Source organism: Diceros bicornis, chromosome 2, assembly GCF_020826845.1.
Source record: "Diceros bicornis minor isolate mBicDic1 chromosome 2, mDicBic1.mat.cur, whole genome shotgun sequence".
Classification (NCBI taxonomy): domain Eukaryota; kingdom Metazoa; phylum Chordata; class Mammalia; order Perissodactyla; family Rhinocerotidae; genus Diceros; species Diceros bicornis.
In genome coordinates this window covers 29,128,588-29,151,404 of record NC_080741.1, presented here as the reverse complement: position 1 = coordinate 29,151,404, position 22,817 = coordinate 29,128,588, and the positions used below count along the sequence as shown (strand labels likewise).

Sequence of the window (22,817 nt, the reverse complement as noted above, 5' to 3'; positions counted from 1 at the left end):
AGGTGCCCAGGCCCGACCAGCAGTTGGGCGAGCCTGCAGCCCCACATCAGAGGCAGCGGCAGCTTAGTCCCCACCACGCCACAGCCCCAGCTGCTCCAGCTGGACCAAGCCACAGCCCCAGCTTCCCCGGCTCCACCATGCCACGGCCCCAGCTCTTTCAGCTGGAACGTGCCCCAACCCTAGCTCCTTCGGTTTGACCACCCTCCCTCCCCCTGGCTCCAGCTGCTTCAGTTTGGCCTGTGCGCAGGCTCCAGCTGACTTGGCACCAGCAACTTCAACCCACCGCTCTCCAGTTCCAGCTTCTTTGGCCCAGCGGCGCTCCAGTTCCTCCTGCTTCAGCCCAGCACTCTCCAGTTCCATCTTCTCTGGCCCAGCACACTCCAGTTCCAACTTCTTTGGCCCAGCAGCACTTTAGCTGCAGCTGCTTCAATGCACCCACACCTGAGCCCCAGCTGCTTCAGCCTAGCTGCGCTCCAGCTCCAGCTGTTTCCATGCTTCCCCCCCAGCAGCCTCCACTCAGCCACATCGCAGATCAGCCGGGGCCCGACAAGAGTGCCCACCGATTGAGGCAGGCCAGAAAACACAGCCCTTGACCCCCACCCAGCAGCAGCAAGAGGAAACTGCGACCATATATTTTCATTATGAGGAAAAGTAAGCCAACACCGACAGGCACCATGCAAAAATATATTAAATCTCCAGACCAAAAGGAAAATGACAAGCACCCAGAAGTCAACCCGGAAAGCACAGAAATGTATAACCTTCACAACAGAGAATTCAAAATAGCCATCATAAAAAAGCTTAATGAAATACAAGAAAACACAGACAGACAATTCACTGAAATCAGGAGTTTCTTCACAAAAGAGATTGAAACTATTAAAAAAAACTAATCAGAAATCTTAGAGATGAAAAACACAATAGAGGAGATAAAGACAAATCTGGAAGCCTTAAGCACCAGAACTGACAATATGGAGGAAAGAATTAGCAATATTGAGGACAGCAATGCAGAAGTGCTCCAGATGGAGGAGGAAAGAGAACTAAGACTAAAAAGAAATGAAGAAACTCTCCAAGAAATATGTGACTCAATTAGGAAATCCAACATAAGGATTATAGGTATTCCAGAGGGAGAAGAGAGGGAAAAAGGAGAAGAGAACTTGTTCAAAGAAATAATATCTGAGAACTTCCCAAACCTGCGGAAGGAGCTGGAAATACCAGTGAATGAAATCAATAGATCTCCTAAATATATCAACACGAACAGACCCTCTCCAAGGCATATAGTAGTAAAGCTGGCAAAAGTCAACAACAAAGAAAAAATATTAAGGGCAGCTAGACAAAAAAATAATAACATACAAAGGATTGCCTATCAGGCTCTCAGCCGATTTCTCGACAGAAACTTTACACGCTAGGAGAGAGTGGAATGATATATTCAAAATTCTGAAGGACAAAAACTTTCAGCCAAGAATACTCTATCTAGCAAAAATATCCTTCAGATATGATGGAGAAATAATAACTATCCCAGATAAACAAAAGCTAAGAGAGTTCATTGCCACAACACCCCCACTACAAGAAGTGCTCAAGAAGGCCCTCATCCCTGAGGAAAAAAAGAGAAAGAGGATTCAAAGTTTTGAATGAGGAAGAAAATAGGTTGACAAAACCAGAAAAATTGCAGTCCTCTATCAAAATAGATTAGCAAACACTTAATTATCAAACCAAAGATCAAGGGAGGGTAAGCACCAAGCATAAATATAACCTCATCATGTTAAACACGAACTCATGACACAAGAAGGAATAAGATGTGACAACAATAACATAGAAGGGGAAGAGGAAAGGGATCAAATCGACTTAGTCTAAGGGACTAAGAGGCCATCAAAAAATGGACTATCACATCCACGAGATTTTTTGATACAAACCTCATGGTAACCACTAACCAAATAATCAGAACAGAATCACACACGATAAAGAAAGAGAAAACTAAGAGAACCTCCATACAGAACTACCAAACTACATTGGTAGTCTGAAACACATGGGACGAGAAACAAAAGAAAGGCAAAAGAACCAGAAAAAGAGCGATGAAATAACAACAATAAGCCCCCATATATCAATAATTACCCTAAATGTAAATGGACTGAACTCTCCAATCAAAAGACACAGAGTGATGGGAGGGATTAAAAAGCAAGACCCAACAATATGCTGCCTCCAGGAAACACATCTCAGCTCTAAAGACAAACACAGGCTCAGAGTGAAAGGATGGAAGACAATACTCCAAACTAATGGCAAACAAAAGAAAGCAGGTGTTGCCATACTTATATCAGACAAAGTTGACTTTAAGATAAAACAGGTAATGAGAGACAAAGAGGGGCAATATATAATGATAAAAGGGACACTCCACCAAGAAGACATATCACTTTTAAATATATATGCACCCAATACAGGAGCACCAAGGTACATAAAGCAACTATTAACAAACCTAAAAGGAGATATTAACAACTACACAATAATAGTAGGAGATCTTAACACCCCACTCTCATCAATGGACAAATCATCCAGACAGAAAATAAATAAGGAAACAATGGACCTAAATGAAAAACTAGATGAGATGGACTTGATAGACATATACAGAGCACTCCACCCAAACACAGCAGATTACACAGTCTTCTCAAGCGCACATGGAACATTCTCAAGAATAGACCATATGTTGGGAAACAAGGCATGCTTATATAAATTTAAGAAGATTGAAATTATAACAAGCATCTTTTCAGACCATAATGCCATGAAGTTAGAAATCAACTACAAGGAAAAAACCGGGAAGTGACAAAGCTGTGGAGACTCAACAACATGCTACTAAACCACCAATAGATCACTGATGAAATTAAAGGAGAAATCAAAGCGTATCTAGAGACAAATGAAAATGAAAATACACTGTACCAACTCATATGGGACGCAGCAAAAGCAGTCCTGAGAGAGAAACTCATAGCAATACAGGCCACCTTAACAAACAAGAAAAAGCCCAAATAAACAACCTCAAACCATGCCTAACAGAACTAGAAAAAGAAGAACAAACAAAGCCTAAAGTCGGCAGAAGGAGGGAAATAATAAAAATCAGAGCAGAAATAAATGAAATTGAAATTTAAAAAACAGTAGACAGGATCAATGAAACAAAGAGCTGGTTCTTTGAGAAGATAAACAAAATTGACAAACCCTTAGCCAGACTCACCCAGAAAAAAAGAGAGAAGGCTCAAATAAATAAAATTAGAAATGAAAAAGGAGAAATTACAACAGATACCACAGAAATACAAAAGATTATAAGAGAATACTATGAAAAACTATATGCCAACAAATTGGACAGCCTAGAAGAGATGGATAAATTCCTAGACTCATACAACCTCCCAAAACTGAATCAAGAAAAAATAGAGAACCTGAATAGACCAATGACAAGTAAAGAGATTGAAACAGTAATCAAAAACCTCCCCAAAAATAAAAGTCCAGGACCAGATGGCTTCTCTGGAGAATTTTACCAAACATTCAAAGAAGACTTAATACCTATCCTTCTCAAACTATTCCAAAAAATAGAGGAAGATGGAATACTTCCCAACACATTCTACAAGGCCAACATTACCCTGATACCAAAGCCAGGCAAAGACAATACTAAGAAGGAAAACTACAGACCAATATCCCTGATGAACATAGATGCAAAAATCCTCAACAAAATATTGGCAAACCAAATACAGCAATACATTAAAAAGATCATACACCAGGATCAAGTGGGATTTATATCAGGGACACAGGGATAGTTCAACATCAGCAATTCAATCAATGTGATACACCACATTAACAAAACGAGGAATAAAAACCATATGATCATCTCAATAGATGCAGAGAAGGCTTTTTACAAGATCCAACAACCACTTATGAAAAAAACTCACAACAAAATGGGTATAGAAGGAAAGTACCTTAACATAATAAAGGCCATATATGACAAACCCACAGCCAACATCATACTCAATGGGGAAAAACTGAAAGCCATCCCTCTGAAAACACGGACAAGACAAGGGTGCCCACTCTCACCACTCTTATTCAACACAATACTGGAGCTTCTGGCCAGAGCAATTAGGCAAGAAAAAGGAATAAAAGGAATCCAAATAGGCAACGAAGAAGCGCAACTCTCGCTGTTTGCAGATGACATGATCTTATATATAGAAAACCCTAAAGAATCCATTGGAAAACTATTAGAAATAATCAACAACTACAGCCAAGTCACAAGGTACAAAATCAACTTAGAGAAATCAGTTGCATTTCTATATACCAACAACGAACTAACAGAAAGAGAACTCAAGAAGACAACCCCATTTACAATTGCAACAAAAAGAATAAAATATCTAGCAGTAAATTTAACCAAGGAAGTGAAAGATCTATAGAATGAAAACTATAAGACATTATTCAGCGAAATCAATGATGACACAAAGAAATGGAGAAATATTCCATGTACTTGGATTGGAAGAATAAACATAGTTAAAATGTCCATACTACCTAAAGCAATCTACAGATTCAATGCAATCCCAATCAGAATCCCAAGGACATTCTTCACAGAAATAGAACAAAGAATACTAACATTCATATGGGGCAACAAAAGACCCCGTATAGCTAAAGTAATCCTGACAAAGAAGAAAAAGGCTGGAGGCATCACAATCCCTGACTTCAAAACATACTACAAAGCAATAGTAATTAAAACAGCATGGGGCTGGACCCGTGGCTTAGCGGTTAAGTGCGCGCACTCTGCTACTGGCGGCCCAGGTTCAGATCCCGGGCGCACACCGATGCACCACTTCTCCGGCCATGCTGAAGCCACGTCCCACATACAGCAACTAAAAGGATGTGCAACTATGACACACAGCTATCTACTGGGGCTTTGCGGGGAAAAAAGGAGGAGGATTGGCAATAGACATTAGCTCAGAGACGGTCTTCCTCAGCAAAAAGAGGAGGATTAGCATGGATGTTAGCTCAGGGCTGATCCTCCTCACAAAAAAAAAAAAAAAAAACAGCATGGTACTGGTACAAAAACAGACACACAGATCAATGGAACAGAATTGAAAGTCCGGAAATAAAACCTCATATCTATGGGCAGCTAATCTTTGACAAAGGAGCTAAGGACATACAGTGGAGAAAGGAAAGTCTCTTCAATAAATGGTGCTGGGAAAACTGGATAGCCACTTGCAAAAGAATGAAAGTAGACCACTTTCTTTCACCATTCACAAAAATTAACTCAAAATGGATCAAAGACCTGAAGGTGAGACCTGAAACTATAAAACTCCTGGAGGAAAATATAGGTAGTACACTGCTCGCCATCAGCCACAAAGGGATCTTCTTGAATTCCATGTCTACTCAGACAAGGGAAACAAAAGAAAAAATAAATAAGTGGGATCTCATCAGATTAAAGAGCTTCTACAAGGCAAATGAAACCAGGATCAAAATGAATAGGGAACCCACCAGCTGGGAAAAAATATTTGCAAACCATATATCTGACAAGGGATTAATCTCCATAATATATAAAGAACACACACAACTGAATAACAAAAAAACAAACAACCCAATCAAAAAATGGGCAGAGGAGGGGCCGGCCCGGTGGCGCAGGCGGTTAAGTGCGCGCGCTCCGCTGCGGCGGCCCGGGGTTCGCTGGTTCGGATCCCGGGTGCGCACCGATGCACTGCTTGGTAAGCCATGCTGTGGCGGCGTCCCATATAAAGTGGAAGAAGATGGGCACCGATGTTAGCCCAGGGCCGTCTTCCTCAGCAAAAAAAAAAAAAAAAAAGAGGAGGATTGGCGGATGTTAGCTCAGGGCTGATCTCTTCACAAAAAAAAAAATGGGCAGAGGAAATGGACAGACACTTCTCCAAAGAAGATATACAGATGGCCAATAGGCACATGAAAAGATGCTCAACATCACTAGTCATCAGGGAAATGCAAATCAAAACCACACTAAGATATCACCTTACACCCGTTAGAATGGCTATAATCACCAAGACAAAAAGCAGCAAATGCTGGAGATGCTGTGGAGAAATGGGAACCCTAATCCACTGCTGGTGGGAATGCAAACTGGTGCAGCCTCTGTGGAAAACAGTATGGAGATTCCTCGAAAAATTAAAAATAGAAATACCTTATGATCCAGCTATCCCACGACTGGGTATCTATCCAATGAACCTGAAATCAACAATCCAAAGAGGCTTATGTACCCCTATGTTCATCGCAGTATTATTCACTATAGCCAAGACATGGAAGCAATGCAAGTGTCACTGGACTGATGACTGGATAAAGAAGATGTGGTATATATATACCATGGAATACTACTCAGCCATAAAGAAAGACAAAATCGTCCCATTTGCAACAACATGGATGGACCCGGAGGGTATTATGTTAAGTGAAATAAGCCAGAAAGAGAAAGACAAACAGGGCATGATTTCACTCATATGTGGAAGATAAACCAACACACACACAGATAGAACTGTTTGGTGGTTACTAGGGGCTAGGGGGGTGGGGGGTGGGCACAAGGGGTGGAGGAATGCACCTATATGGTGACTGATAAACAATAACGTACAACAAAAATTTCACAATAAAAAAATAATAATAATAAAATAAAATAAAGGATTCCAAGCTGAGCTTCACACTCAGGTGCAGTCACAGGAGGTGAGCTGCCCAGGGGTGCTTGCCCCATGGGAGAACGCAATCACAAAAGCTGCTTTTTGCAGAGCTCCCAAACTTTAAGAAACAGTCACCCTGTCCACTACTAAAACATGGCCCACAAATGAGTCCTGGGTTCTGATAAATTAGACCAGCAATTTTCCCATCACTGAGAAGTTAGTTAGGCAGGTGGATGGGGGATTGGAGGTGTTCTCTCATGCAGTCAGAGGCAGAGGACTGGGGAGAGGGGAACAAAAGTATTCCCCTCTCTTGCCTGGGCCCTACCCTGGGGTCACACTTTAGAAGACCCAAGTCTGGCCCTCCTTTGGCCATGCCCCTCTCCTCAAGACAAGGGGACACATCTGCCCAGAATGCACACCCTCGTCTAGACCATGCTCCAGATACCTGAACCCCCTGCCCAAATGGCCCTGGGCCTGCTTCGAGGGGCTGTACAAGCCTCTTTTCTTAGTCCTCCCACAGGCGGACGATGCCACCAGTATGCACAACACTAGGTCCAAGGGATGGTCAAGGGGGTGAATGTTTGTGAGAGGGGCTGGAGAGAGCTTGGACCTAGAAGCTGGAGCATCCACAAGCATGTGGGAAAGGGTCAGCAATACACTGTTACTTGGGGTGGAAGAACCCTGATCTGTAGCATTTACTGATTTCTGTGGTATCAATACTCCCACCATGGCCCATTTCAATGTGAAGTCAACTGGCTCACAAAATTCCTGAAAAATTAGCAATTACCTCTCGTAAGCAGGTAAGAGCTGGCTCCAGCACACCACTGGAGAGCCCCCTCATGCTATGGGACAAAGGTAGGGTGGAAAAAGAACAAGGGTAGGCTGGGGGCCTTCATTTGTATTTTTGCCCTGGCCCTGCCTATATCAGAGGTAAGCCAATAGCATCATTCTTGTATCAACTAGGATGTTGCTCTGGTCACCATTGATGGTGGCCATCATGCTGATCTCACAAACAAGAACCCTTCCTCCCTCACAGTACTCCATGCCGAAAACAATATTATTGGTTGCCTACCCAGCAGCCATTCTCCAACCCCTTGTTCTTTCTGGAAGAGCCTGCTGCTCCCTACAGAGGCTGAAAAATGCTATATACTTGCTTCCCCAGGCTCCCTTGCAGCAGGAGCCCCAGTCTGGTGCAGTGGAGCTGAAAGGTAAAGTCTGCTGGGGTCTCCTGAGAAAGGTTTCCCACCAATAAACAAGAGGAAGGTCTCCCCTCTTCTTTAGACATAATGCTTCTACTGTGATGTTTGAATGGTGGCACCATCTTGCAACCAGGAGAGAAACATTACAAACATTACAAGATGACAAAGAAGGATCAGAAGCTCCTAAGATCCTTTTTGTTTTTTAATTAATTGTGGTAAATACACATAACATAAAATTTACCACCTTAACCATTTTAAGTGTACAGTTCAGTAGTGTTAAATACAACCACACTGTCGTACAACCAATCTCCAGAACTCTTCCCATCTTGCAAAACTGAAACTCTGAAACATCTCCCCATTCTCTGTCCCCGGCCAACCACCATTCTACTTTCTGTCTCTATGAATCTGACTACTCTAGGTACCTCATGTAAGCAGAATCATACAATGTTTGTCCTTTTGTGACTGGCTTCTCTCACTTAGCATCAGGCTCATCCATGTTGTAGCATGTGTCAGAATTTCCTTCCTTTTTAAGGCTGAATAATATTTCAATGTAAGTATATACCAAATTTTGTGTATCGATTCATCCATATATCTCTTCAAGACCTTGCTTTCAATTCTTTTGGGTATACACTCAGAAGTGGAATTGCTGGATCATATGGTAATTCTATTTTTAATTTTTTAAGGAACTGCCATACTGTTTTCCACAGCAGCTATACCTTTTTACAGTTCCCCCCAACAGTGCACAATGGTTCCAATCTTCCCATATCTTTGCCAATACTTACTTTCTCTCTTTTTTTTTTTTTTTTTTTTGATAATGGGCCAATCCAATGGATGCAAGGTGACTTTTGGGTTCTTGATAGCATTTGGAGCCACTCAACCAGCCTGGTATTCCTCCAGAGACCTTGTGCAGGAAATAATAAATATCACTGTTGAACTCCCTTTTAGACAGGTTTTAAGCATCTTCTAATTGATGCACTGCTCTTTGCATAAGACCCCAAACAGAGAGGACTAATTCTCTTCATAGATTTAATTCTGTTTCTCATACTTTTCATCATACACTGCTTCCTGTACTCTTGGAACCGAAAACAAATTCTACCCCAGGGTCATGTCGCAATATGGTGCAACTGCAAATACAAAGGAGCGTTTGTTCATAACAGCTTTATGCATAATAACCAAAAACTGGAAACAGCCCAGATATCCATCAATAGGATAAATAAACTGTGGTACATTCATACAAAGGAATACTATTTATCAATAAAAAGGAATAAAACTACTGATACACGAATGACACGGATGAATCTCAAAAATATTATGCTAAAGAAGCTTTATACGAGAGAATATGAACTGCAATAATTCCATTTAAATTAAGTTTTAGAACAGGTTAATCTAATCTATGGTGGAAAAAAATCAGAACAAGAGCTATTGTCTCTACGTGGGTGGGGATTGCCTGGAAAGCGCATGAAGAAACTTTCTGGGGTGATGGTAACGTTCTTTATCTCAATTGGGTTTTGGGTTACACAGGGAGCATGCATTTGTTAAAATAAAGTGGCAAATGTTCCCTAAACACTTGTGCATTTCATTATATATAAATTTTACATCAAAAGAAAAAACTGTAAATTAACATTCAACTCTAGTAAATTATATGCAGGCTGAAAAATTTAGGGGGCAGTTTACTGATGACAGCAATTTACTTTGAAGAGCATTAAAAAAAAAAACCAACATACATTGATGGATGGAAGGATGGATAGACATGTAATAAACAAATACAATAAAATGTTAACAGTAAAATATAGGTGGTAGATGTATTCACTGTAAAATTCTTTTGACTTTGACAGCTGAGAGTGTTGCAAAGTGACAACAGGTGCAAGTTTTGGTTTTATATGGTAAAATCTTCCTGACTTCCTTGAGGGTTGGAGTAAAATTAAAAGGATTTAGGGGAAGAGATGAATCAACTACAAAAAAATTTACACTCTTTACACTTTTACTACTAAAATTTACATTTTTGTTAGGATCAAAAACTGGAAAGTGCTACTGTGCAGGGAAAGGTCTCAGCTTGAACACAAACTGCTCGCCTAAAAATTCAGGACCTACTGGGGCCCGGACAGGTGAGCTACAGTGCCACTGGGCCAGCGGTTGCCCGCCATTCCCTGGTCTTTGTGCCCTTCTTCAGTTTCACTGGGCGTTGGAACCTTGGGGGATATGAAACTCCCAGACATAATCCCTCCTCCCTCAGCACACTTCCTGTCCCTGAGCCTTGAGAGGTGACTTTGAGCTAAAGGTATTGTGAGACTTGAGAATTGAGGAAAGGGTGAGGGAGCAGGGAGTCACACCACAAGGACAGACAGTGGGGCGCAATGTCACATCAGGTTAAGGTAACAGTGATCTGTCAACTTTTAGCTGCAGGAACCGTGTTTCAGCCCCCCACCCCCACAACACGTTCTCCACTCTCGGGCTTTTATTCTTTTTTACCTGTGTTTACATATCATCATATCACAAATGTTAGCCCTGGAAGAGATGCTGGAGGACATACAGTTCAATCTCCTCCCTTTACAGAGGGGAACTAAACCCCAAAAGGTGAAGAAACCTTTTCAAGATCACTGAAGAGCAGAATCACAACTAGAAAGGTATCCTCAATCCTCAGTAAACACTGAGAATATTCAAAACTCAAATACACGGAATACCTTCTTCCCTTTCAGGGTGCTTACTTTTACTATCAAGCAGCATTAAGCCAATTATTTCTGCCCTTTGTGGCAGACGTACACCTTAGACAACGACAGCATCAACCGGAATACTAAGGACCCTCCCTATATATTGGGAACGGGATACGGACTTACTCATCTTTTGTCACTTGTTTAGATTCTGAGTAAATTCCTGGAAGTCAGCAGTATCCGAAGGTTGAGGTCCTAACAGAGTCGTCCTTAACTGTCAGTGCAGTTCCCAGTGGAGAAAGGCCTCAATGGGGAACCACCACCTCATGTGGCAGTAAGGAGCCTCTTCACTCCAGCCCTGAGGTTCTTAGGAGAGACCAAGCCACGCAGACTGAGGCCGGGAGAGAGACCCTCCTCCAGGGCCTTGAGCTCAATTTCCCATTCCACCCCCCGGGGGACGACTCCTTTCCCCTCTTCTACTTAAGGCATTTCCTAAGGAAAACCAATTTCCTAACGTCTGTATAGGGCTTCACTGTTCCCAAAGTTTAATACATCTCACTTAGTCTTGCAACCCCTTTTCCTTTTTACAGATGAGAGAAAAACTTATTTAGGGGTTAGGGGGATAACACTCAACTCCGATATGTATTGAATCTTTGACTAAGAGCTTCACTTGTACCCATTCCCAAACAATCCCATGAGTATTAGCTCCACATGTATACAGATCAAAGTGGACTGACCAAAACCACCCTCCCAGGAAGGAGACCCCAAGCCCAGCGCTCCTCTATGATGCGTTAACAGTTGAGAGCAGACTCTGGGGCTCAAATGTCTGGGTTTTGTAGTCCAACCCTTTCCTCAGTAGCTGTGTGACCTTGAGTAAAGTACCTAAACTCTGTGAACCTTGGTTTCCTTTATCTAGAAAACAGAATTACCTCTTGGGGTTAAGATCAAATGAATTAATGTATGAAACCTGTGGCGTGCTGGCAAATGTTTAACAGCTAGGTCTCTGGGAAGGGAAAACATATGTATGCGTGTGTATGTCTGTATGTATTTATTACTTTTACCGAAAGGATGTATAGCACACAATTTATAAAATATACAATACTCTTTACTGTAAATTCCATATAACCTATTCTCACAAAATGCATCGCTTTATTTTTGCTGAAGCTGCACCTGACAAGTATACTTCTGACATAAATGTTGATATTTTAATGTACGTTAATCAGCAAAACAAAAATGAAACAATAAAAACCATGTCAGAACTTATCAACGATGATTCCTTGCTGAATCAGTTAATTGTTTTCAAATACTGGAATATTTCTTCAATTTTCTGTGCTATTACCAATGTTTAATAGCTACAGACATGAGACAATTTTAAGTTTAATCTGTGTTAATTTTCTCCATTACGTTCTTAAAAGTCTAGACAATCAACAAAACAATAAATCAAGCCCTGATTCGCAGCATTTGCAGCTTTCTATGGTATAAACAATCCCACTATGATCAATGTTGAGCTCCCAAATGCACCATCACTTAGCAGGGAGTTGGGCAGAGATATGCAGGAACACACCATTATCAAGTATTTCCACCATACACATAAAAATGGAAGATACTGAACCTCAAAAGCATAAATAACAGTAAAATGTAAAATAAACAGGAGGTGATGAGTTTTAGCATTATCTTTTCAAACTTAATTGTAAGCTTATATAATCTAGTTTTTAATAATAGTTGTGTTTCTAACAATCGGCTCCCTAAATTCCTGGAAATGTAACAATCAGATCTCATGAGCCCTTACAAGCCAGCTCAAGCACACCACGGCTAGAACAGCAGTGACTGGCCATTACTAGTCAAGATGCCGCGACGGGTGGCTGTTTGCTCCATGTGCACACAACTCCCACAACACTGCCTGGGCTAGTGCTCTGGATTTTCACGGAACCTCATTTTGCAATTAGATTAAAAAAAAACACCCTGAGACATAGACGTTCAATAAATGTGTGAAAGTACTGAACAAGCCATCAGTCTATTCCTCAAAAATCTTGCCAGATAAAACAGCTAAGAAAGAGAGCAGTCATTGTTGGGAGCAAAAGACAATCAAGAGAGAATGAAAGTGTAGGTGCTTTCCACTTTGGAAACTACCCTACTTGCGTTTAACTGCAGAACCTGAACAGGAAATGAAACAGCTATTGTAGAGGGGGAAAAAAGACAAAAATTTACAAACAGAGCAAAAAGTAATAGGGGTGCAAAACTGCTAGGTTAAGGATGAGAGTTCAAAGAAAAATGAAACAAAAGAAAAAATACAGGGCGGGCCCCGTGGCTTAGTGGTTAAGTGAGTGCGCTCCACTGCTGGCGACCCGGGTTCGGATCCCGGGCTCGCACCGACGCGCTGCTTCTCTGGCCATGCTGAGGCCGCATCCCACATACAGCAACTAGAAGGATGTGCAGCTATGACACACAACTATCTACTGGGGCTTTGGGGGGAAAAAAAATAAATAAATAAATAAAGAAAGAAAGAAAAAATACAGCTCACCTTAGAGAATTTAGAAGATCATATTCAATTCTATGGACACCAGCAGGAAAAATGGAGGAAAAAAATTTAGGAAAACCTATTTGCCTTGGGTGTTTTGTATTTCAGTCTTCTGAAAAAAAAAAAAAACACTGGTCTCACCCTCTTTAGTAACTGATATTAAAATGTAGGGAAAATGCTAATTTTGAGAGCATGTTTACATTCTGGGGAATGTGCCCCACATACAGCATCCTGGAGAGGTTCTCAGCTTCCTCCAAGCCTGCCCTTACGGCTCCTACACCCATTCGATCCAGTGTTGTTCTTAATGGGTCTGAGACTCTGGTGTCTGAAAATCACTCCATAGCAAACAACCTGCAGATTGTGAAGAGCAACTCTGACATGGCTACTACAAGACAAGCAACAGCTGTTCCTAAACTTTTAGACAGATTAAGAATTAAGAAAAGCAAACATAACAAATTTTAACGGGCCCAACTTGAGTGTAAAAACTAAAACCAATTCCGTGAATTGCCTATCTTTACTCATTTACTCACAGGCAGCATTTCCAAAATTCAAAGTGAATTTAATCTATCTTTTTTTCCCATCAACCACACATTTATTTAGAGCTCAATGTTTCTTATTAGACTGTGAAAAAAGGCAAAATATGAAACAAATTTGTACAATAATCACAGAATAAGATCAACATCCTGATCAACACCCGAAGTGGGCTGACAAGGTTTTTCTCCTGAAAGCACACTTTCCAGAATCCCAAGAAGTGCTCCTTGCAAGAAAATAAACGGGATTACCTGGTGCAGGAAGTTCGGGAAAAACTACATCCCACTAAACCCTTCCTTAAGGCATTCATGATGCACATTAGAGAATAGGCTGGACCGAAAGACATCTCAATAACTTTATTCAACCCAGCATTTCCAAATTTATCTAATCAAGGAGTCCATTTCTTTCTCCTAACATCAATTAATATCCACAAAAAAGTTGTAGATATTACTGATCTTGGAAACAACTGCAGGGAATGCTGACTTAAGTAACTGCCTTAACTTTGCCAGAACGGCTACACCTACTAAGAAAGGGAAATGGGGTGGTGATCATGCTGAGGCACCTTATCCCACCCATGGCCAAAGCTGATTCCTTGGCCAAGTACCCCCTTCCTCTCTCAACAGCTCATTCCCAAAAAGACTACCTTATCAGATACAGTGAACCACTATTCAGCTAGCATTATAGCAAATAGCAACAACCCTTGCTGGAATCTCTCAACAAACTCTAAAATCTTCTTTTGAAAAAAGCCCTGCGTATATACATTCCCCCACGCTGAAGCAGCGATTTACAGAAAGGATGCTGCTACGCTCATGGGAAAGTATAAGTTAAATTACAATAAACTGTCTTACAAAAATGTTGATAGAAAGATACCAAAAACCATACTTGGTTAGAAATAATATTTATTATCCCCTCCCCCCATGTACAGATTACTTTTCAGAAACATGAAGATATTATCCATGTCCCCATCAATTACAGTTTGTAGAAAATAATTCATATCCTGTCAACAATATATTTCTATCATTTTTTTTTAAACAATATCCATTTTATTTATCCATGTTAGGTCAAGAATAGCTTCAAGTTTTGTTTTGGATCAAATCAAGACAATCTTTATTTATAGGTTAATTTCCTGACAGAGCCCCTCCCCCAACCCCTAAAAAAATTCTATATCCTAAGTGATAAACTTCTTGTACATTCAGCAAACTTTATATTGGAAAAGAAAAAGAATTGAGATAGGTACTTACTCTTGTGCACAGTAATAAGTCTAGCTGAGCTTCTACACCTTGCTTTGCAATGATGTTTACATAAAATAAATCATCAAGTTACAATGGTAATTTCTTGAAATGTAGGTATGAAAGCTATACACTTAATCCACTGAAATTTCCTTCTAATTTTTTAATCTGTAATTAAACCATCACCATAAGGAAAAGCTTCATCCCAAGAAGATGTTTCCCCTATCCCTCAGCTATTTCTGTCTAAGCCTCTCTCAGATTATGTAAAGAGATACATTAAAAGCACAGAAAAAAAAATGTTTTAGCTTGCTGACATAATGCCCTTAAGTTTGCTGACATAATGCCCATATTTTAACTTTAAAATGTAAAATCAGAGTTAAAGCATCACTTAATTCGTACAGTACATTATTAATTAATCAACAGTGTCCCACCAACTCAGAAGTTTCCTAAACTGGTTGTCCTCTGCATTTAGTAAGTTTATAACCAATGACTCAATCAAAGAACGTGCTTGTAATAGGCTGCTGGTTTAATTTTATAATTAGAAGTTTCAATATTGGGCTATTTTCAAATATAGAAATGTTATGAGTGGCATACGAACTATTAATTTTGTTTCCCATTACCTACAGGAAGAATTCATTCAAATAAAATTTTACAAGACAAAATGTGAATCTATATACCTATATATAGATGTATACATGTATATATTGAACCTAACTAAAGTTTTATAAGCAATACTAACATAGTTCTGCTTACACATTCCTAAAGACTTAGTAATTGTTTTAAAGATACAAGTTACAAAGAGGCTTATGCAAAAGGCAAAAATTAAGAATCAACATGATCTTTGAGGTTTCAGTATTACTTCAAAAAGCTGTTTCTATCCCCCATAGAAGAAAACTATGCATTTATCTTAGGAAAAAAAATTATAAAAAGATAATGCTATCATGTAAAGAATTCACAAAAACTATACTGTATATCCCATAAAAGTCATACCTATTTAAGGTAAATCACAATTATGGTTTATATCATATTACAGACATCACCATCAGCTTTCCTCTGTAATAATGAGAGGGTTTAACTTTTTTTTTTTTTTAACTTACTTAACTAGTGCCACAGAAATTCAAGTCCCAGTAGCAACAAGTTAAACAAGATTACAAAATAAGGCATTCTGCTCACATGTCATTAAAGTAACAGGCTGAGTATAGTAGAGCGGGCTCTTTTCATCTTTGCAGTTTTATATAATCCAAAAATTATACAGAAGGCAATCTTTACCAAAAAATCCAATTAATTGCTATTTTCCAGGGAAACAAAAAAAAATACATAAAATCCTCAACTTCAGCTATGTCTCCTACTGCCATAAACAGAGGCTGATTTTATCTATTTAATAAAGCCCAATATTAGAAATGCTGATGAAATGTCTTTGACTATACCATTTCTAAGCCTGTAGATCACACACTAAATGACTTTTCAAGTGATAGATTAAAACTAATTTGACAAAATCCCTGTAGTGTTAGGGAAAAAAAAGTGGACTCAGAACACACTTATGTACCCACACTCTCTCTCACACACACATGCCAACATATTAAACAGTTTTCTTTCTGATTGGTTCTCCAGAAAGAATAAAAATATTTATCATCAAGCTGCAGCAAGTGTATAAGGGACAGCAATGCAAACTCTTTTTAGCACAAGGTAAGAATTTGAATGAACTTTTAAACAATTAGTACCTTGAACCAAAGATGAACTCTAAAATATGTATTTTTTGAAATTTGGACACAACTGCCTGTTGCACGTTTACATTAAGTGTTGCTTAAATAAACAAAAATACAGCATAAATTCAATATTCTATTGTCTAAACATTTAAAGCAATGGTTACATCATCAACAGGTAAAATGCACCTAATTCAGGTCTTTTGACACCTCTTGTTTTAAGTTTATTGTATGATAAAGTTCTTCACAGTTTAAAATATTGTGAAGAAATATATTTATGTATAACTATATTCACACACATATTATGTACACATACTATGTATCTGATGTACCCATAAACTTTGAATATGTGTGTGCCAGTAGGATACCCCACACATATGCAGGAACCCTGAATAGTAGATTGGTGTGGACTGTGAAATGATTTCTCAGAAATGCTTAGAAATAAGAAAAGAATATTATTACGAATAATTATAACAAAAATTTTTGCCTTATTTACATAGTGCCTATCTCGCAAGAGGTAAATATGCTTTATACACATTTTTTAGTATCTCTGTGAGGGGGGGCATTGGGAATACTACCAATTCTCATTTTCCACAACCAACTAACCTGCCCAGGATCATACACTTTAACAGTGGCAGAGTAAAATACAGACATGGAGATCTCCTAACTTGCAAAGTCTCCAATGACCAGATCCAATAGTCTGGTGAAATCAAGTTTCCATCATACAATAGAACGTCTACCACAAAGGATTAGTTTTTAAGTCCTCATATACTTGTGATTGTGCGTTATATTTATTTGGTTTTGGCAGATGAAAAAGTCTAACATTCAGTGTGATTATAATTCAGTGTAACTTCTCCAGTTTAAGTGTGACACAGCTGATTGGTCTATTGGGGAAATGCAGTCAATGTCTAATCATGGTTGAAGAAATCTCAATCCAAACAGCTACTGCATGATTACAGCGATAGCCTACAATCTTGTATTATCTTAAAGGTCTTTTCTATCTCCACATATGGTATACACATATAAATAAGCATTTGAGCACAAAATGTACAGTTAGCATGAATCAATTTGTGTTTAAATAAACAAAGGCCTTATGGGTGAACTTTAAAGGCCAAGAGCTCCTCAGAGTGCATATTGTTTAAAGATCGAAGATCTGGCAACTTCAGAAGTAGTTTTGTAAAAATAGAGGCTTCATTTGGATGGTTTTTCATTATTAAGGTCCTTAGTGCACGGATGAGGGTTTCCTGCAAAGCCTCCACAGAGTTGACATTTTCTATTCCAGATCGATCTAATAGAGAGTAAGGAATGGAGAGAGATGAAAGAGAAGAAATATTATTAACATTAAATATAAATATAATTCTTCCTCATCAATCTCAAGGAACTCAAAACAAGGTTTTATATACTGGAACAAAGGCAACAGATAATTGACAAAATTTTTTAAATCTCAATGGCTAATTTTAGTAGCTATTTATTATATTATGAAGATCTATATCACATAGTACACCTGATAAATCAAAATTCTTTAGTACTTAGGTATTTTTGCTCACAAAAAAACTAGAGGTTCTGATTTTTAAAATTAGATACCATCTGCTGATTTCAACTGCTTCTAGTTGGCAAAATAAAATGAATAATTTAGCTTAGAAAAATATTTTTACCTCATATGGAATATATCCACATTTGTATGTTACCATGTGTGGCAGGCAGCCTCTAAAATGGCCTCCAATGATCCTCTCATCCTGGTAGCCGTGTCCTTGTGTATCCCTCTCTCCCTTGAGGTGGCTAGACTTACTGACTCACTACTAATGAATAAAATATAGATTACAAAAAAAATAGTGGTTTCCATCTTAGGCATTCTCTCATTCATGCACTCTGAGAAAAGCCAGATGCTATGTTGTGAGCTGCCCTATGGAGAGGCCCACGTGGTAAGGAACTAAAGGTGGTCTCCAGCCAACAGCTACCAAGGAACTGAGGCCCTCAGTCCAACAACTTGCAAGGAACTAAATCCTGCCAACCTCGTGAGTAAGCCTGAAAGCAGATCCTTCCCTAGTAGAGCCTTCCTATGAGACCACAGCCCTGGCCACAGCTTGACTATAATATCCTAAGAAACTCTGAGCCAGAGGCATGCATCTAAGCCACACCCATATTCCCAACTCTCAGAAACTGTGAGATAATAAATGTATGTTTTTGTTTTTGTTTTTTTGGTGAGGAAGACTGGCCATGAGCTAACATCCATTGCCAATCTTCCTCTTTTTGCTGAGGAAGATTGGCCCTGAGCTAACATCTGTGCCCATCTTCCTCTACTATATATATGGGACGCCGCAAGAGCATGGCTTGATGAGTGGTACACAGGTCCCTGCCTGGGACCTGAACCTGTGAAACCCGGGCCGCTGAAGCAGAGCGCTCGAACCTAACCACTACGCCACCAGGTTGGCCCAAATGTATGCATTTTTAAGCCACTAAGTTTTAGGGTAATTTCTTATGCAGTAATAGATAACTAATATACCATGCAAATTTATTACCTAGTTATATTAACCTGCATTCTCTTTCATTTAGCATACTGTGCTCATTAAGCTCATCACACAAAATGTTAATAAATTGGTGATTTAGTATAAACCAGCAATAAAGGAAAGTACCTTAAAATTAGCCAAATCTAGGGGCTGGCCTGGTGGCGCAAGCAGTTAAGTGCGCGCACTCCGCTTCGGCAGCCTGGGGTTCAGGGGTTCAGATCCCGGGAGCGCACCTATGCACCGTTTGTCACACCATGCTGTGGCGGCATCGCATATAAAGGAGAGGAAGATGGGCACGGATGCTAGCTCAGGACCAATCTTCCTCAGCAAAAAAGAGGAAGATCGGCATTGGATGTTAGCTCAGGGCTGATCTTCCTCACACACACACACACACACACACAAAAAACAGCCAAATCTATGTTGTTTGCCCATGGACTTTTTTCAGCAGCAAGGGTTATTTCTTCCCTTTACAATAGGAGGCAGTAGTGCCCAAGAAATATTCAATGGCTCCCAGTATAGGAAGTTATAATTAATAAGAAAAAGACATCTCCAAGGAAGCAAAATTCTCTGGCCACTTATATCCTTTTTTCATTTTTTACAAGGAGATTGAGGAGATCTTCCATTGTACTGGTAGCTAAAAAAGGCCACTTACAATGTAAGCACTTAGAACAAGGACTAAAATTTAATAGTAAAAGGGAAAAAAGTTTGATTAAATGCATAAAAAATGATGAAAATAGGTTTATCTTACATTTAATAAAATTTGGATTATTTTTACAACTATGTGCTAATTCTTACGGAAAAAGAAACAAGTGGAATGTTGACTATTGGTTGGGGACCAGTCATAATTTTTCTGACAAAACTGTTAGACAGGGCCGGCCCCGTGGCTTAGTGGTTAAGTGCGCGCGCTCTGCTGCTGGCAGCCCAGATTCGGATCCCGGGCACGCACCGACGCACTGCTTCTCTGGCCATGCTGAGGCCGCGTCCCACATACAGCAACTAGAAGGATGTGCAGCTATGACATACAACTATCTACTGGGGTTTTGGGGGGAAAAAAATAATAAAATCTTTAAAAAAAAAAAAAACTGTTAAGACAGACAAAAGACTTCTCTTGACATCTGACTTTGGCCATACAATCATAAGGGTCTTCTTTGCAACACTACTTAAAGCCTTCAATAATGCATCCAAGAGTCTCTCCTGCTTTTGATATTCAAGCAATTTTTTTCTTTAACATCCTTGCAATTCATTAATTCATTCACCAAACACTTATTGAATGTATGTGGTTACTGTGACAGGTGCTAGGGAATTAGCAGTGAACATAAACCAAAATTCTTTCCTTTAGGGAGCTCATATTTTGTCAGAAGAAAATAATTGGCTTGCATTGTGTCATCAATAACCGACAGTTTCAACAACTGGGAAAGGACAGTGATCCCCACAAATAAAATAACCTAGATGGGCAAGGAAAGAAAGAAACAATAAGTGAGGAAGGGTATTTGAGTTAGAACTAGTATCATAAGTGGTTGGTCCCTTGGTAAATATTTTGTGTTTGGATGACCTATGCTTCTCTATAAAACTCAGAAATTTGTGGAAATGGACACCTACACCTAAAAATGTAAATCAAATTTTTCTAAAACCCCTATTTCTAAAACCATGGTCTTCATGATTTGAAGGCCAAAGAAACTAACTACAAATCTAGATGGATTGTAAACAACAATCTTCCAGAAATTTTAATAGAATGAACAGACTGAAGTGGAAATTCATCTTCTAAATGGTACCGTAAATGCTACACTACTACTTGTACGGTTCAATTCATGACACATCTATCTTCTACTTCATTAGCTGGCTCTTCATCCCTGTCTCAAGCCTCTACTCCTCATCAAATCTCCTCTCTATGCATATTCACTTCCTACAGGATAGAAGTTAAATTATTTCAACAAAAACCTGTATGAGGACAACTGAAATCCATATTTAAAGGAGCCTTGGTCTCACACCTATATGCGAGTCCCTAATTTTCAACTGGAAGTGACTACTGCCAGTTCACACAATCTGAAAAAGAATTTATCTTCCAGGTATAATTCCCCTTCTCTCCAGAGTATCAAGATTCTTCCAATCTGACAGGCAAATATCATGTCTGAGATTTCTCTCTCCCTTAGCAGCTAGAGGCATTCTGTTAACAAGCAGTACAGTGGAAAGGCTTTGAAGCTAGACTAACAGGAGTTTAAATGCCTGCTCAGCCAATTAATAAATATGTGATATTGGGCAAATTATTTAGCCCCTCTGTTCCTCAAATTTCTTGTCTGTATAACTGAGGATAACATATATCCTAGCTCCCATCAGAGGTCTGTTATAAGGATGAAATTATATAAGTTATGCATGGCACAATGATGTTTCAGTTAACAACAGATCGCATATACAACAGTCGTCCCACAGATTAGTAGCATACAGCCTAGGTGTATAGTAGGCTTTTCCATCTAGGTTCGTGTAAGCATACTCCATGATGTTCACGCAACGATGAAATCGCCTAACAGTGCATTTCTCAAAAACATCCCCATCGTTAAGCAACGCACAACTGCAATAAGATCTAGAAATTAGCATTTCTTCTGACAACACAACCAAAACAAAACAAAACCCAGAAGGAAACTGCAGATTCCAAGAAAAACAATATAGAAAACAATATAAAACCAACTATAATGTTGCTTAATCCTAAACAACTGATAGAGAATATAAATAAATAATCCGTTTGTTATCTGATACTTGAAACATTCCCCCTTCAGGTGACACAGCTTTAGGGCAGAGATTTATAGTGTCTTGTCTACCATTTCAACCTGACTGTGTGAACACTCTGAGCAATATTTACATAATCATAATACTGTAAATGCTGATTTTGTTTTTCAATTTTTAGAATCAACAGATAAATGAAGAATGGAAAATAATCACAGCTACAGAATAGAATATAAATGTTTTCTTTTTTTTTTTATAATTTTATTTATTTATTTATTTTTCCCCCAAAGCCCCAGTAGATAGTTGTATGTCATAGATGCACATCCTTCTAGTTGCTGTATGTGGCACACGGCCTCAGCATGGCCGGAGAAGCGGTGCGTCGGTGTGCACCTGGGATCCGAACCCAGGCCACCAGCAGCGGAGCACTCGCACTTAACCGCTAAGCCACGGGGCCAGCCAAAAATGTTTTAATTCTTGATGATGTAAAAGAAATGGTATATAGCCAAAGAAGCCATGATATGGAGGAAGGAGGATACTGTCTCCCTGTATAATGAGAAGATTCTATCTAAACCATCTGAGAGATGAAAAAGTAAAGGATTAAAGAAGGTGAGTATATTAAAATTATAATTAAAACCAATAAAGTAACTGAAAAAATAAAACAAAAATTGAACGGGAAATATGAGAGGGTACTTTTACTTATCAGTTATATCTACTAAATAAAAAGAGGTATAAGCATAGTGTTTAGAGCTGGGTGGGCAACCATCAGAACATTCAAAAAGAAAGATGGTTAGAAATCTAATTCTCTGAAGTTTAAGGCTGGAAGTTGAAGAAGGAAAGAGACTTTTCATTTTTGTACTCTTCTGTAGTTTTTGAATTTTATTTTCCTGACCAGACACCACTTTAAAAATAACAATAAGTTATTATTCAGTGGTAAAGTGGTAAAGATTTAAATTTGACATGAACACTATCATATACTTAACTGAAACAATGTATTATTTTAAAATGCATGGAAGTGTGTGTATATATGTGGTGCTTATTTATCTTCATATATAGACAAACAAAAATGAAAATGCATTATATTTCATAATTCGTCTTTTCCACTTAGCATTTCAAACATTTTTTTATATACCATATA

The 22,817-nt window shown here is 39.1% G+C and overlaps 1 protein-coding gene across 2 annotated transcripts in view; it reads right to left on the bottom strand.

Moving 5' to 3' along the window:
* The window catches only part of NR1D2 (nuclear receptor subfamily 1 group D member 2), a 77,363-nt gene that overhangs the window by 31,875 nt on the left and 22,671 nt on the right, over positions 1-22,817 (bottom strand). The window contains exon 8 of one of the 2 annotated variants that reach the window (XM_058553866.1): positions 14,408-17,745. The exons of the other annotated variant lie outside the window; for it this stretch is intronic. Within the exon in view, the coding sequence (XP_058409849.1) occupies positions 17,549-17,745 (197 nt within the window). The 3' untranslated portion in view covers positions 14,408-17,548. Of the gene's footprint in view, positions 1-14,407; positions 17,746-22,817 lie in introns of those variants that run through there. 2 annotated transcript variants of the gene reach the window in all.